General features: G+C 52.3%; 1 protein-coding gene across 1 annotated transcript; it reads left to right on the forward strand.

The window, feature by feature from the left end:
• The first annotated feature begins 1,166 nt into the window (after positions 1-1,166).
• On the forward strand, positions 1,167-2,129 carry LOC134509345 (olfactory receptor 14A16-like). The gene has a single exon (XM_063321825.1). The coding sequence runs from the start codon at positions 1,167-1,169 to the stop codon at positions 2,127-2,129; it is 963 nt and encodes a 320-aa protein (XP_063177895.1).
• Positions 2,130-16,805: the final 14,676 nt, after the last annotated feature.

Genomic DNA, 16,805 nt, shown 5'->3' on the forward strand with positions numbered 1-16,805 from the left:
ACGCTGTCCTGAGTGCCCGGCTGTCTCTGCCCTGGCCTCTCTCAGCCAGACCCTCACTGCGTTTTCCCTTGCTTCTGAACCTGTCTGTGATTGTCGTCTTGTTCTCTCAGCCAGGCTCTCTGGGGATGGGAGTTGCAGCAGCCGAGTCAGGCACCGGTCTAGTGATTTCTCCCATGAAAGTGTTTCCCTGGGAATGAAGTGTCCAAGCTCTCCTCTAATGCATGGGGCTGTGGGCAATGCAGTCTGCATCATCCCCTGAGGAAGGAGCTGTCTCTCCCTTTCTGACATACCATCACTAGGACACCTGGGTATCTCCTTGGGGTGTCCTTCCAAGCACTGAGCTGCCCTCCAGGATGCCAGTCTGTCCTGGAGCATCCTGCTGTTACCTGAATGCCCTGTGGAGAAGCGCAGAGATGCTACGACCAAGGAAATGCTGCTGGGTTTGTGAAAGGAGCCATGTGTGTCCTTGGCGAGAAGTGGGGTGCTGAGACCTTGAGAAAGGGTGAGACACTGAGCTCTCGGCAGTGGGTTTCTCTGCTCTCAGCAGTGCCTGGTGTCTTTCCATGTCAACACGCGAGTGCGATTCCCCTCTGTCTCAGAAAGGCACAAGCAGAGGGCAGCTGGGAACAAGACAGAGGGACAGACCAGCTCCCCTCTCTCTGCACTAACCCTCAGACAATCCCCTTGCCTGGCAGGACTCCCTTTGCTGTCCCTGAATGCAGCAGAAATGGTGAGGGTTTCTGAAATGCAAGAGAATCTCCAGCTGAGACAGGGGAGAGCTGTAGAAGAACCTCTCTCCAACACTCTTGCAACTGTGGTTTCATGGCAATGGGAGTGCAGAGACTGACAAGCCCTTTTTCCATGAGGAGAGGTTTATCTGACAAATTGGAACACCAGGACTGCCCACCCCATTCCCACGAATCTGCTGCTGCAGAGCAGGGCTGACTCCTGGGCAGCCAGCGGGCAGAGGTCCCGCTCCTCCTGGCACACTCGGCCAGAAACAGTCTGAGCTCCAGCCACAGAGCTGAATGAAGATCTGATAGAAGTGGAAAAGCAGTGCAGAGTGTGAAGTCTGAGAAATGGTGTTGATTTTGCTCAGAGAAGTCTCCCTTAACTTCTCACTGTTCTTTCCTCCTTGTTCAGTGCTCCACACCCAGAGGCACCACATGTCCAACAGCAGCTCCATCACCGAGTTCCTCCTCCTGGCATTCGCAGGCACACGGGAGCTGCAGCTCTTGCACTTCGGGCTCTTCCTGGGCATCTACCTGGCTGCCCTCCTGGCCAATGGCCTCATCATCACCGCCATCGCCTGTGACCACCGCCTCCACACCCCCATGTACTTCTTCCTCCTCAGCCTCTCGGTTCTTGACCTGGGCTCCCTGTCCACCACTGTCCCCAAAGCCATGGCCAATTCCCTGTGGGACAACAGGGCCATTTCATACCCAGGATGTGCTGCTCAGGCCTTTTTCTTTCTCTTCTTCATTGTAGGGGATTATTGTTTTCTCACCATCATGTCCTATGACCGCTACGTTGCCATCTGCAAACCCCTGCACTACGGGACCGTGATGGGAAGCAGAGCTTGTGTCCACATGGCAGCAGCTGCCTGGGGAAGTGGGTTTCTCACTGCTCTCCTGCACACGGCCAGTACATTTTCCCTGCCCCTCTGCCAGGGCAATGCTGTGGACCAGATCTTCTGTGAAATCCCCAAAATCCTCAAGCTCTCCTGCTCAGACTCAGACTCCCTCAGGGAAGTTGGGCTTATTGTGGTTAGTGCCTTCGTTGCTTTTGTTTGTTTTGTGTTCATCGTGCTGTCCTATGTGCAGATCTTCAGGGCCGTGCTGAGGATCCCCTCTGAGCAGGGACAGCACAAAGCCTTTTCCACGTGCCTCCCTCACCTGGCCGTGGTCTCCCTGCTTGTCAGCACTGGCATGTTTGCTCACCTGAAGCCCCCCTCCATCTCCTCCCCAGTTCTCGATCTGGTGGTGGCAGTGCTGTACTCAGTGGTTCCTCCAGCAGTGAACCCCCTCATCTACAGCATGAGGAACCAGGAGCTCAAGGATGCCCTGAGGAAGGTGATTTCATGGACTTTTTTCAATACTGATAATCTTCCCATCTTTCTACGCAAGTGACTCCCACACCAGGCCCATGCTTTGTTTTAGTATCATGCTTGTTATTCCTATTTGGGGTTTTATGTTTGTAGAGCAATATTTGGATTTCACGTACTTGATCTGAAGCTTGAACCTCCTCTGTCTCACCTGGAACCCATGTAGAAAAGTTTCTGTGTAACACTGGGCCCAGGCTGACTCCCTCAAAGCACCTCTGTCATAAAAAGGCATCTTTCCTGCGCACTGTTTTTCCAAAGGTCGTTCAGGATCAGGCCCAAGCTGTTGCATGCCAAAAGGGCCCATTACTCCATGGTTCCAAAAGAAACAAGCTCATTGTCGTGTTGTGACCTGTTAGAGGGTTGGATTTAGGACTCACCTCTTGGTGCCTAGTGACAGTGGAGATGGTGAATGGCCACTGGGGTCCAGACCCAGTTCTTTCCCACATGCGACAGGGCAGAAGACATCTTCTAGGAGGGGAATCTGTAGCTGCCTGGATATCCCAGGGGATCTCCATGGACAGCGTGTGCCTGGGGTGTGACTGGAGCTCCACAAAGCGTGGAATCACACAAAAGTGAAGTGCTAATTCCAGGTATTGACGGGGAAAAGAGGACTCTGCAATCACAGGAGAGTCAGTGGGAACCCAGCTGGCACAGGGGAGAGAGACTGGGGAGACGCAGGAGCTGGCTGAGGAGCTGCAGGGCTAGGACTGTCATGCTGTCCTGGAGCGTGGGGCTGGTGGGGACAGAGAAGGGGTAAATACACTTGGTGTGCTGATGCACAATGTGAATGTAGAGAGCCAGAGAGTGAGTGGCCTGTGTTTCCTCCTGCCCTTGGGTCCAGGCAAAAAGCCCTGGGACTGATGGGGAGCCTGAACCTCCCTCTCTGCCCCCCAGCAGCTGCTGTGTCCTTCAGGGGGGCTGGGGCTGTGCTGTGAGTGACCAGAGCTCTGCTGCACCCTGTGGTGGGCACTGCCGTGGGGCCAGCCCAGACTGGGCCATTGTGCTGGGGAGAGGGGAGGAGGAGAATTAGGGATTGCTGGGGAGGTGTTGGGCTGGGGTGGAATGTGCCCAGGAGAGGAAAGCGCCAGCGGAGAGCTCAGCCGTGTGAGTTTGCAGGGTGCGCGCACACAGCAGGGTGCTCATGGTGCAGAGCCATGGTGAAGGAAGCAAGGCACCAAAGGTGCAAAAGAGAGGGTCCTGGTCTGTGCCGTGCTCCTTGGACAGCCTGGGGAAGCTGCTCCAGGAAAATTGTCCCAGATCAGTCCCACACACCAGGCATCTCCATCTCTGGCCATGTACCCCGACCCTGAGGAGGGACCTTTCCTGCACGGTCACTCCTGTCTTCCCCCAGGGCTCTGTGATACACAACTCTACCGCCATCTTTAATAAAAAGGAAATAAAACCTTGAAAATCTCCATTGATTGAGATCTTACCAACTGGCCTGGTCCTTGCCCCAGTGTTTGGCTCTAACGGATATCTCCAGAACCCAAAGCTCTCGGCCTCTCTTCTTCCTTAAATGTGCTCCAGGCCCCATCCATCCTCCTGGCCTCTGCAGGGCTCGCTCCAGTCCGTCAGGGACTTTCTTGTGCTGGAGAGACCCACACTGGAGGCAGGCGTCCTGATGTGGTTCTGTAGTGGGTTCACCTTGGCCGGCAGCCAGACGCCCACCCAGCTGCTCATTCCCTCCTCCGCTTCAACAGGGGAAAGGGAGAAAAAAAACCCAGAAATGTTCATGGGTCAAGATAAAGAAAAGGAGATCAGTTACCAATTACTGTCACGGGCAAAGACATGTTAACTTGGGGAAGATCAATTTAATTTGTTGCCAGTTAAAAAATGAGTTTGCTTGTGAGAAAGAATGACAAAACTATTAAAGACCGTTCTCCTCACGCTTTCTCACGGGCTCCAATTATTCCATTGCTCCCAGCTCATCTCCCCACCCCAACCCCAAGAGGAGCAGGGGGGTGGTGAAGAGGGTCTTAACAGTCAGTAAAGAACATCTCTGTCTCTCCTTCCTCCTCACACTTCTCCCTTGCTCCAGCTTGGGTCCTCTCCATGGGATCCCACCATATTTGAGGTCCATGCTGTGTGTTGTTAATTTCTTTCTGTCTGACTTTTCTCCTTTATACTCACGGTATCACAGAAATGTTGAGGTTTCAAAGGACCTCTGGAAATCATCTAGTCCAAGCCCCCAGCTGAGAAAGGATCAACTAGAGCAGGTTGCTCAGCAGCTTGTCCAGGTGCGTTTGGAATATGTCCATGGATGGAGACTCCACAACCACTCTAGGCAACCTTTTCCAGTGATTGACCACCCTCACAGTCAAAAAGTGTTTTCTTGGGTTCAGATGGAATTTTATATAGATCAAGAAGATCCCCCAAAGACGTTTCTTCTCCAAACTGAACACTCCCACATCTCTCAGCCTTTCCTCCTATGAAAGGTGCTGCAGTGCCTTAAACGATCGTTGTGGCCCTTTGCTGGACTTGCTTTGGTAGGTCAACAACGTTCTTGTGTGGGGGAGTCCAGCACTGGACACAGCACCCCAGGTGTGGCCTCACCAGTGCTGAGCAGAGGGGAAGGGTCACCTCCCTCCATCCACCAGCAAAGCTTTTCCTGCTGCAGCCCAGGAGGCTGTTGGCCTTTGCCACGGGGGTGCATTGCTGGTTCATGCTCAGCTGCTCGTCCTCCAGCTGCTTGTCCACCCCTGTGCTTCTACATCAGCTGGCTAGAGCAGCCCAGACTCCCCTCACAGCTCACGCGTTAGGCCCCTCACTCCATCTTGGCACACCTCCTCTGCACCCTCTCCAGTCTCTCCTCTTTCATTTTGAAAGGTGACGCCCACTGGCTCCTATGGCAGCTGCCATGGTGCCCAGACCCTTCTCCTCAGAGCACTCCTTCATCGCTCAGGTCCTTGCCCGTGCTGCTGCGTGGAATTGTTCTCCAGCTTTTCCTTCTAAATTTTCAGATTTCTATTGGCCAGACTCCCAGGTGTGTCAAGGTCCCCCTGGACTGAACCTCCAACAGCGTAGCTTATAAAGTATGTGTGCCAATGGTCATCCTGAGTCATGGTGCTTCTAACAAGTCCAGAAACTAAGTAGCTGCAGATATGAAAAGAGTACTTCTGTTCTGACCTCGTGCTCACAGCAGCATCAGCCATGGAGTCAGACCATGTTGCTCAAAGCTTTATCCCATGGCAGCTGGAAAACATCTAAGGGCAGAGATGACACAATGTCTCTGGGAAACCTCCTCCAACACTTGGATGCCTTCATGGAGAAAAAGATTTTCATTTTCTCTCTCCTGAACCTTCCTTATTTCAACATCTGACCATTGTCTATTAACCTCCTGCCAAGCACCACTGGTACAAGCCTGGCTCCATGGCCCTGAAAACCTCCCCATGGGGACAGACCGGCTGCTAGGAGGATCCCGAGACCTTCCGTTCTCCAGGCTAAACAAGGCCCTTCCCCTTCAGCCCCTAAGCATCTTGGTGCCAACCGCTGAACTAGCTCCCAGCTATCAGAAACTTCCTTGCTGTGGTGGGCTGACTCTGGCCAATAGCCAATAGCCCAGCAGCCACACAGTCACTCACACTTTCTTCCCCTTTCCTGAGTGGGACAAGGAAGAAATAAAGTGTGAAAAGTTTTGGGTCAACAACAGCAGTTTAATAGGTGAAGAGAAGAGATTAAGAAAACCTCAACAAGTGAAACACAGGCCATCACTCACCACCTCCCACAGGCAAACTGATGCCCAGCCGGTCGCCAAGCAGCAGCCTCCTTGAATGACAAGAACTTCACCGTCTTCTTCCTCTGTCTCAAGTTTTTATTCCTGAGCATGAGGTCATATGGTATGGAATATGCCTCTGGTCGGTTTGGATGAGCGGTCCTGGCTGGGTCCCCCCTCGACTTCTTTCTCACCTCCCACCTACTCAGAATGAGAACTAGAGAAGGTCTTGACACTGTGCAAACTCTGTTCAGCAATACCCAAAACATTGGAGTATTGTCAGCACTGAGTTTTCTCAAGTGCCACGGGCACAGGAAACAGCCATCCTCCGGGACTTCCTGTGGCTAGGTCCAGAAGAGAAGCCGTGCTGGGCTGGCCTTCTTCCTTTAGGAGAGTTAGACCTGCAGCCCATGGAGGACCCCGGTGGAGCAGGCTCCTGGCAGGAACTGCTGCCCAAGGAGAGGAGCCCATGCTGGAGCAGGTTTTCAAGCAGGACCTGTGGCCTGTGGGGGACCCACACTGGAGCAGTCCATGCCAGAACAACTGTACCCTGTGTACCCTGAGTACCCACCTTTCTGTCGCCACCGCTGAGTTTCATGAGAGCAGGTGTGGATAGATCTGCCATTGTCTATGTCCTCTTTGCCTCGATCTTTCCCTGCAAGGTCTCCCGGGCCTCTGTGACTTGAGGCAGGACCCTGGAGGAGAACAACCAGCGGTGGATGGGCATCAAGTCAGGAGTCACTTGAGCAAGCACCATCCTCACCAGTCTCTAGGACAGGATGGGTGGCATCCCAGGGAGCTGAGAGAGCAGGCCGATGTCACAGAGAGGCCCCTTCCATCATCCTTGAAAGTGGGGGCACTCCCTGATGACTGGCGGCACCCAAATATTGCATGCACCTTTCAGAAATGCCCCATGGATGAGCAGGGGAGTGAAAGGCTGTGCTCCAGAGCAGGTCCCCTCAGCTCACAATTCTTTCATGGCCGAAAGAGAAGGTGACAGGATTTAGCCAGGGGAGACTCTGCCTGGCCATCCGACTTGCTTTATGTGAAGAAAAGGACACGACTGTTAGGTGCAAGGAGAGACGTAGTTATCTTTGACCTGGAAGTCAGCAAGGTTTCCAGCATTGTCCCACAGAACACTCTCATGCCCAAGCTAGGATGGCTAATGCCTGCATGGACGGCTAATGGATAGCTAAACCCACCTGTACAGGCGGGCTCGGAGGGACATGGTCAATGCGTGTTACACTGCCTGGAGGCCTGTAGATTGTAAGGTTCTGCAGGGGTCTAGCCTGCAACCTGCCCTGTTTAATGTGTTTGTAATGACCCAGAGGAGACGAGAGAGTGCTTTTTCATAACAGTTGTAGATGACAGCATATGGAGGAGAACAGACACGATGCTGGAGCTCAAGGCTTCCACCCAAAGGACAAAGACAGGCTGGAAGGCTGGGCCAAAAGGAAGCACACAGTATCCAATGATGACAAAGCCAAAGTCCTCCCCTTGAGGTGCACTCATCCTGTGCAATGGCAGAGGGCATGGGGCTGCATGGCTGGATAGCAGCTCTGCAGGAAAGACTTTGGTGGTCCTTGGGTTTCATTGGGACAACCATGAGCCATCAGCAAGGGAGGCCAAAAGCATTCCGGGCTGTATGAGCAGGAGCACAGACAGTGGAAGTGACGATCCCCTTCTGCTCAGGACTTTTTACACCACATCCAGGCTACTTCTTTGGTTTATGACACCCCCCTTCCCCTGCAAGTACAGAGAGAAATTGGTAAAGTGGAGAAAGTTACCTGGAGACCCACAAAGGTGGTCAGGGCTGGAGCACATGTTTTGTGAGAAGAACCTGAGAGAGCCGGGCTTGTTCATTCTGAAGACTGAGTCAGGCTCACATCCATGGTACAAGAAACGAGGACAAGAGGCAACGGGATGACAAAAGAGAGGGTCAGGGTAGATACAGGGAGAAACTTCTCCAGTATAAGGCTAGTCAAGTGCTGGAAGCTGTTTCCCAGGGAGTGTGCACTGGATCTCTTCTAGCAAGTGACCAGGATGTGTTTGGAGAAAGCCCTCAGTAACTGGTCTGGCCCTGCAGGAGGCTGCTCGAGACACTTCCCGACGTCCCATCCAGCCTAAATATGACTGTCTTTTCTTCCCCTTCATTTTTTCAAATTAGGAAAAGCTCTCAGGTTGTCTCTGACCACAGAAATCATTCACATCAGGTGCCAGGGTGCTTCACAGGTGTCCCCAGACAGCCCTGACCACATCCTTTTCATTCCTTGAAACCACAATTGCTTCTCTTTTTTTATCCAAATCCCCTCCAAAATGAACGGCTTCCTTATTCATCCATTCCCCCTTGGCCATGCTTTTCTTTTTTCTTACAACCTTGGGGTATATCAGAGGTGGTTGGTGTGCTGATTTTCAAACTCAGGTGCCAACTCCATTAGGCAAATCATGCTCTTTCATTACCTGTGGGATCCTGCAATTCCCCATATTCTTATCTGGTTTGAGGCACTGTCCACAAAACCTGCAATGTTGACCATTTGGACTTTGAGTCCAGAGGGACCTTGACACACCTGGGGCCTTGGCCAAATGAAACCTCCTGAAGTTTCATAAGGCAAAGGGGGCAAGGTGTGCACTGGGAGCAGAACAAAGGCGGTGCACTGGGACAGGCTGTGACGCGACTGGCTGAGGAGTGTCCTGGGCAGAAGGGTGTGGGAGTTATGGTGGATGCCATAGATGGATCCCATTGTGAAAGGAGGACGGAGAAACTGGAGAAAGTCCAGAGGAAGTCTGTCGGGATGGGGTTAGGGGCCTGAAGCACATGAGCTGTGTGGAGAGGCTGAGACAACCGGTCCTCTTTAGTCTGCTGAAGGGGAGGCACAGGGCAGCCTAAGAGCAGGTGACATCTTCCTGGAGAGATGAAGGTGGAGTCAAACTCTTCTGCTGTGGCAGATGTTTGGCAGAGGCAACAGCGGCAAGCATCCTCCATGGAGCTTTATACCGAATATTAGGAATAACGGAGTAGGCGGATGTTACCCTGAAGCAGGACACCCATCGACTCTCTGTTATCTCCATCTTTGGAGGTTTTCAGCTCCCCAGAATGTCACCCAACCTGACCCTGGGATTGACAACCCTACCTTTGGGTGAGAGGCTGGACCAGAGGCTCCCCCATCAACCCCTTTCCCAAAAGCCCTTCCATGAGCCTGTGCCTTGCAGTGTGCCCCAGGAGAAGAGAGTCAGGTACAGGTGAGGCTTTCTACAGTAGAGGCTCATGGGACAATTCAGGGTGGCATTGTCCTGTGCTCAGTAGGTATCTCGTCCTACCTTTGATTACTCTTTACATTTCCCGGCCAGGCTCCTTACCCATGCGGTGCTTTAGGCTGTGGAGAAGCTCAAAACCAACTCTTTGACTCGGTTACTTTCATTTGATGTGCTGAAACGCAGGGCAGACGAAGGCAGTTCAGAGCTTCTAGGATCTCTGCTGCACGGTTAGGACTCAGCAGACTGGAAATGCAGGTAGCGGTGTTGTGTCAGTGTACTCCAGGGGTCAGGAGCAGTGGGTACCGGTCACAACACCGCATGAAGAATTTGCCTTCCTTTGTGCCTTTCCAGAGATCTGGGATCTGTACCTTGGCCTCTACCAAGTACCCTATCCCCCCCCTCCACCTCTTACTGGAACCAGGGAGAAAATATACGAAGCGGGCATGAATTCAGGGCAATTCTGTCTACATGGTGTCATCTTTAAATGATGACAAAGAGATAGCAGTGAGAGCAAAACCACTGTTCGAAGAACTTCATGCCAGAGGCTAACTACTGAAAATGACACCCACTCTGACAAGTAATAGTAACTGTTGGGAAGGAAATAAAAGAACTTTAGTTCATCCTCATGAAGAATAAGAGTTCCCTTGCAGCACTGTCCTCTTTCTGTTCTTAGTGATAGTGCCATGAATTCCAAAACATGCTTGAGAGCTTCTCTGTTTTCCCTTGTCTCTGAAACTCAGCCTTCTCAGACCTGGAAAGGACTACTTCAAATCTCTGCCACCCAAACCTCTCCCATTGTTTCTCATGCTTTTACCCCAAGACCTTTCTTCCCAGCGCTTCAGCACGCTGTGGAGCCTCTTGTTTATCTGGGTGAAGTCAGGGTCCTCTCTCGCACAGCCTGGCCTAAAAATCCTCTCTAGGTCATGATCCCGCTTGTATCACCTCATGTTACGTACAGCTCCAGCCCCCTTCTGCAGAGCTCCAGTGACTGGGCAGGTTTCCTTTTTTTCCTGCTTATTCACCTTTGCTACATTTTTTTTACTGTATTCGTACCAATTATTGTCTGATGTAATGCATTTATCTCCTCACAACTTCACCCATTTCCAGTTGCAGTCTGAGACATCTCCCCTCTTGCAGCAGACATTGTGCAAAATCCTATGGAAACCCACTTTCCATGCTATGGAATGTCACTTCAGTGCTGCATGTTCATTTGGGTTAAACAAACAGAAACAAACACAGAAAAAAACACACTGGGCTAGTTTTTCAGAGAGGCAGTTTCAAAGTGGCAAAGCAGTTCAATACATAAATATTGAGAGCCAAGTTCACATTTCCAGCAAGGGGAAAGGTCCCAATTTGCTAATTAAACTCTTTGGCCCATCCTGCCTGGAGTTGTACAGCAGTTGTGTCACAGTAGCCAGTGTCAGAGGGAAGAGGGAGGCAGCGGGAACTGGAATGGTTTGGGCTCAAATGGAACTCAGACCCTGAGCTGGCAGGACAACACTGGCCGCAGTCGGACACAGCTTCCCTGAGACGACTGTGAGCTCAGACCATGGGCGTGGAGGATGCACAAACCTCTTGAAGTCCCATCTCGGCAGCGGAAGAGGAAGGGTTTGTGAGAGACATGGGCATGCAGGGAACGAGCAGTGTGTGCATAGCAATGAGCGTGTGAAAGGCCGGAGAAGGACCTGAAATAGCAAGGGGTGTCATGCTGAAATGTCAGAGGTTGAATTTTCACTCTGAGGCAGCAGAATGAGGAGGATAGTGCTGGGTTGTGGAGCTAAATAGAGGATTCTAGCATGTCTGGGGCTTGCAAATCTTGAGGGATAAATGAGCATTGACAACACTTTTGGAAGAAACCAAATAGTTTGGAAGGGACTCACAGGAACTGGCAAATCCACAGAACTCCACAGCTTTTTTTTGGAGCTAAAGAACCTGGCACAGGCATGGGACAGTGTAGCTGCGGTGGGCATGGCTTTGGGCCTTGACACCCCAACAGACCTGAGTAGGCTTCTGCCTCTTCCACTGAGACCCATGAGAGGGCACTCGCTCCTTAAAGCTCCAGCACCTCGTTGCCTCCTCACCCACCCACCACAGAGCCTGCAAAGTGTCCTCCTGCTGACCAGTACCCGGCTTCACACACTCACACATTACACAGAGCCCTGAGCATTCCAAGAGGGAAAGGAGCTCCCTCCCCAAAGGATGGGGGTCAGGCCTTGGCCATCCTGCTTGGGGAAGCAAATCAAGGGCTTTCACAATGACTTCCACGTTTAAATTTCCTCCTGTAGCAAGTGTCTCTCACATCCTTTCCTGCTTCAGCAGCCCCCAGGGACAGGAACTTTGTCTGCTCATTCCCTCCTCGGTCTCTTCAGAGGCAGAGATCAGCAGGGCCTGCTAACACCCCCAGAAACCTGGAGGTTTGCTTCTGGCTTTTACTTCTCCGGGGGCTTGCTCAGTCTTTCAGGATCTGCAGTGCAGGAACTCGGCACCAGAGGGCTCATTAACACGCCAAACGCCCTAAGGAACCAGCTCTGAGCCTAATTCTCCTTTAGTCTTCCATTCTTCTGGGGTTCATGAGAGAGGTGTCAGGAGTGGAGTCAAAGTGAAAAGATGCCAAAGCCAAGAGCCCAAGTGAATGAAATACTGGATTTTCAATAGCCAGTTCTGCATTAACACAGTGCTGCAGCTGGGTTACAGCACTGTCCTCTTTCTGAGGAATTTGAAAAGTCACAAAATCACCGAATGATAACGCTTGGAATCCCTTCTCCCTCAGGAGGTCGTCTAGTCCAACCCCCCTGCCAGAGCAGGGTCACCTAGAGCAGGTGAAAGTCTTCCCTACAGAAGTCTTCTCGAGGTGCTGATCCCAATGATATCACCTCATCTTATGTACGGCTCCATCCTCCTTCTGCAGAGCTTCCTTGATGGGCAGTTTTCCTGTTTCTTTCATGGTGGTTAGCCTTCCCTGCCTTTTTGTATTGTATGCATATCAAATAGTGTCAGAAGCAACACATTTATCCTCCACACCTTCACCCATTTCCGGCTGCAGTCTGAGATATTTCCCCTCTTGGAGCAGACATTGTGCAAAGCTGCTCCATGGAGGGAAACCCACTTCAGTGCTGCGTATTCGTTTGGGTTAGAGAGAAGCACCAAAGACACGCTGAACTAGTTTTTCAAACAGTTTCAAAGTGGCGTAAAAGATTAAATCCTGAAAAGCCAAGTTAAAAAAAGGGAGGAAAAATGGGCACATCTGTATATTCTGAACTGACAAATTCTCTGTCAGTGAAGAGAAAGTCCCACAGCCTATGGGAGGTTTTCATCAGTTGTCCCTGTGGGAAGCTGGGTTTCTTGGGCCTCTTGGCTTGACCCTGCTGCACTCCCATTTCCAGCAAGAGGAAAAGCTCCGGCTGAGGCATCAAACTGTTGCCCATCGTGCCTGGAGAGCCAGGACAGTTGTGTCACACAATACCCAGTGTCAGAGGCGAGAGGGAGGCAGTGCGAATTGAAATTATTTGGGCTCAAATGTGGGAAATACTGTTTCCCATGATATTCTCCTGTAGAAAATGGCTGCTCATGGCTTGGATGGGGGAACAATTCACCAGGTGAAAAACTGGCTGGAAGGTGGGCCCCAAAGAGTGGTGGTGAGTGGAGTTCCATCCAGTTGGCAGACGGTCACAAGTGGTGTTCCCCAGGGCTCGGTGCTGGGGCCCATTCTCTTTAATGTCTTTATCAATTATCTGGATGAATGGAACGAGTGAACCCTCAGTAAGTTCGCAGACGACACAAGTTGGGAGGGAGTGTCGACCTGCTTGAGGGTAGGAAGGCTCTGCAGAGGGATCTGCACAGGCTTACGGACCGATGGGTCAAGGCCAATGCTATGAGGTTCAGCAAGGCCAAGCGCCAGGTCCTCTACTAAGGTCACAACAACGCCATGCAGCGCTACAGGCCTGGGAAGGAGTGGCTCGAAAGCTTCCTGGCAAAAAAGGGCCTGGGGGTGTTGGTCAACAGCCGGCTGGCTACAAGCCAGCAGTGTGCCCAGGTGGCCAAGAAGGCCAACAGCATCCTGGCCTGTGTCGGGAACAGTGTGGTGAGTTGGACCATGGAAGTGATTGTCCCCCTGTGCTGGGCCCTGGTGAGGCCCCACCTGGAGTGCTGTGTCCAGTTTTAGGCCCCTCACTACAGGAAAGACATTGTGGGGCTGGAGCGGGTCCAGAGAAGGGCAAGGGAGCTGGCGAGGGGTCTGGAGCACAAGTCCTGTGAGGAGTGTCTGAGGGAAATGGGGGTGTTCAGCGTGGAGAAGAGGAGGCTGAGGGGAGACCTTCTTGCTCTCTGCAACTCCCTGAAAGGAGGGTGTAGAGAGGTGGGGGTCGGTCTCTTCTCACAACTATCAAGTGATAGGACAAGAGGAAACGGCCTCAAGTTGCGCCAGGGGCAGTTTAGACTGGACATTAAGAAAAATTTTTACACTGAAAGGGTTATCAAATATTGGAACAGGCTGCCCAGGGAAGTGGTGGAATCCCCATCCCTGGAGGTATTTCCAATTAGACGGGTCAACGTAGTGCTTAGCGACATGGTTCAGTGATGGGTTTTGTCAGTGTTAGGTTGATGGTTGGACTTGCTGATCTGAAAGGTCCCTTCCAACCTAGACAATTCTATGATACTGTGACGCCCCAGTTTCTCTAGGAGGTGGTCTGGGCTACCTTTTTCTTCCAGTACCCAAGTTGCAGATGTTGTGGTCCCTCTAGTGTCCAGTCCAGACTTAGGCCCTGAAAAATAACTTGCTCGCAGGCGTATTCTACTCTCTGGTCTCTCTGGTTTGGTGTTTGCTTGTGGTTAAACCACTACCATACGCACCAATGTTATATGCATACGCAGCAGTCTCACTAGTTGCTGGCCCCCCAAAGTACAAAAGCTCTGGTGACTTGTGGTTCTCCCTCCAGTGTCTGGCACTTGAAGGTCCATCTGTGCAGAGAGCAGAGAGCTCCCTCGCCCCACAAAGCTCTTGGAAAAGGAGGTATTAAGAAAACAGGACAGGCTGTGGTGATCAGTTGTGGGGCACAGCCAGGGAAGTGTCCTGACCAGCCACCTGTTTGCACATGACCATCTCATTTTATCCTCTTTCCTCTCTATTGTCCCATCTTGTTCCTCTAGAAACCTTTGGTCCTTTCCTAGAAATCCCACGGCAAGTCTTGCACAGTCCCCGAATGTGCTTTCTGGCCTCCCAGCATGAGTGTCAGACACCCAAGACAAAAACTCCCCCTCCACCACAGTCAAGGTCATCCTGGCACGCTCTCCCATTGGCCCACTTAACTAACTAAATTGACACAACTATGTCAGGACTTTCTTGGAATTCTTGTTTTACCTTTTGAGTTCTGAATTGCTCCTCTGAAAACATGGCAGTTCGTGTCCTACAAATGGCAATCCTTTCTTTTTTATGGCAGGGCTGGAGACAAGGTCAGATGAAAATGCCTACATGGTGTATGTAGGTAATTGCAGCCTTGTGCAGGAGGAGTGGGGGATATTAGAATGAAAGAATCATAGAATGGTTTGGGTTGGAAGGGATCTAAAAGATCATCTAGTCCAACCCCCTTCCATGAGCAGGGACACCTCCCACTAGTTCAGGTTGCTCAAAGCTCCTGACCTTGGACACTTCCAGGGATGGGGCATCCACCACTGCTCTGGGCAACCTGTTCCAGGGTCTCGCCACACTCATCATAAAGCCTTTCTTCCTTATGTCCAATCTAAATCTACCCTCTTTCAGTGTAAGCCATTGTCCCTTGTTCTGCTGTTACAGGCCTTGGTAAAAAGTCTCCCTCCATCTTTCTTGGCCTATGACCACTATGTTTTCATCTGCAAACAGCGTGGAGAGAGTCCAGAGATCTCCCAAGATGGGGTTTGGAGGCCTCAAGCACTTGAGCAGTATGGAGAGGCTGAGGGCCCTGGGCACAGTGGTGTGGAGACTGAGGACAGTACAGGAGAAGCCTGAGCATGTTTGAAGGGTGCTTTCAGAGCTGGTGGAGCTTTTCTTCGTAGTGGAAAACAGCATGAGAAAGAAATAATGCCCCAACATGCAGCTGGGGAGGTGCAGTCTGGACACAAGGAGAAAGAAATGTCACCCCAAGGGCAATGCTGTGGTGCAACACGACACCCAGAAGGAGTCAGATCAGCCTAAGGCTTTGTGTTTCAAGGGAGAGCCAGGGAGTATGGAGAGATCTGAGCAAAGGAAGGTGAGAGCAAGGTGGGGCAGCTGGGTGGATGACTACAGCCTGCAGGGAAAGAGGCAGAGGTGATGGGACACTGTCGGACAGCCTGTGGTGGAGAAGACAAAGACCCAGCCTCTTCATGTCTTGGGCTATGGCTGTTGTCTCTGCCACTGATGCTTATGAGGAGACAACCAGTCCTTCCAGCACTGGGGTCTCATTGCCTCCTTGTCCATACTCAGGAGCCTGGCTGGTGTCGTACCATAGCCCTGTCCTTGGCATTGCACATCTCCACATCCCCCTGTGCCAGGAAGAGACCTGAGGAATGAGTGAGGGACAGGATATCCCTTCCTGAGGGTTGGGGGTCAGGCCTTGGCCATTTGGGTGATGGGGTCAGGGCTTGGCCCTTTGTGCTAATGAAACACATCCAGGTTTACTCAGCATCAGAGCCACCTTCACCTTCCTTTCTCTGACCTGTCATCACGGCCTCCAGGTTTCTGCTCTAACCAGACCCAGGGGACAATGTCTCAGTGGTGTCCCTCAGTGGGACCCATTAATACTACAAGAAACTTTGGAGTTTGAACCTGACTTTGACTCCTTGAGAGGTTTCTTCAACTTCCTCTCAGCGACTGAAGTTCATGGACTTGGCATCAAACCCACCAGAGGGGTCATTAAAAGGCCTTGGGCTGGTCCTCTGCGTCTGAGCTGGGCTGGGCTCCTGGCATGGAGGGAGCTGATGGCAAGCGGGCAGCGCTGCAGAGAGACGGCTCTGCCCAGGAGCAGCTCCTCTGCCAAGCGCAGCAGGGCTGAGGGCACTGCCTGCAGGCACCCGAGAGGAGCCAGGCACAGAGAGGACAAAGGCAGTCTGGGGTGGGAGGAGAGTTCTGAGCTTGTTCATGGGGAAATCTTCACACCTGTTGACACAGTCAGTCTCTGGCTGTAGGGCAAGGCAGGGGAGTCTCCTGGAGGGAGACTGGCTTCTCTGGTGTGGAGAAGGAGGACGTGCTTCAGAGCAGGGCTGCCCTGCTGCACCATGGCAGCGACAATGAAGGAGGGCTGCCTTCTGCGAGGGACTGTGGCAGGGTTTTGAAGACAGGTGGGTGTGCAGGCAGGGGTGCCCAGGGCTGTCCTTCAGAGCAGGGTCCCTGCACCCCAGGGGGCTTTGTGCCGGGGCAGGGACTCTGCTGCTTGCCAGGGTCAGCTCTCAGCCTGCCCAAGGAGTTCCCCCTCCCCGAGCTTCTGTGGGGAGAAGCTCTGGGGCAAAGGAGAGACTCCCCTCAGGGCAGGGTCCTTTGGCTCTTTTGAGAGTGTGCTGTGTGGGTCAGGGCTGCCCACAGCTGCAGATCAGCCCAGAGCACTGGCAGAGGCAGCATTTACAGAGGAAAGTCAAGGCAGGGGCTGCCTGGAAGATGAAGACATTGCAGGGTCTGTGCTCTCAGCTGTCTCCTGAGGGAAAGGAGCTGTCACTGTTCCTCTGAGGAACCAGCAAATCTGCCAGAAAGCTCACAAAGTGCCTTCAGCCCCTCCTCTCCCTACACAC

The sequence above is a fragment of the Chroicocephalus ridibundus genome, unplaced genomic scaffold (assembly GCF_963924245.1).
Source record: "Chroicocephalus ridibundus unplaced genomic scaffold, bChrRid1.1 SCAFFOLD_98, whole genome shotgun sequence".
NCBI lineage: Eukaryota > Metazoa > Chordata > Aves > Charadriiformes > Laridae > Chroicocephalus > Chroicocephalus ridibundus.

Excerpts from the sequence above, each read along its gene's own strand:
- LOC134509345 (XM_063321825.1), top strand. The coding sequence starts at position 1,167 with ATGTCCAACAGCAGCTCCATCACCGAGTTCCTCCTCCTGGCATTCGCA.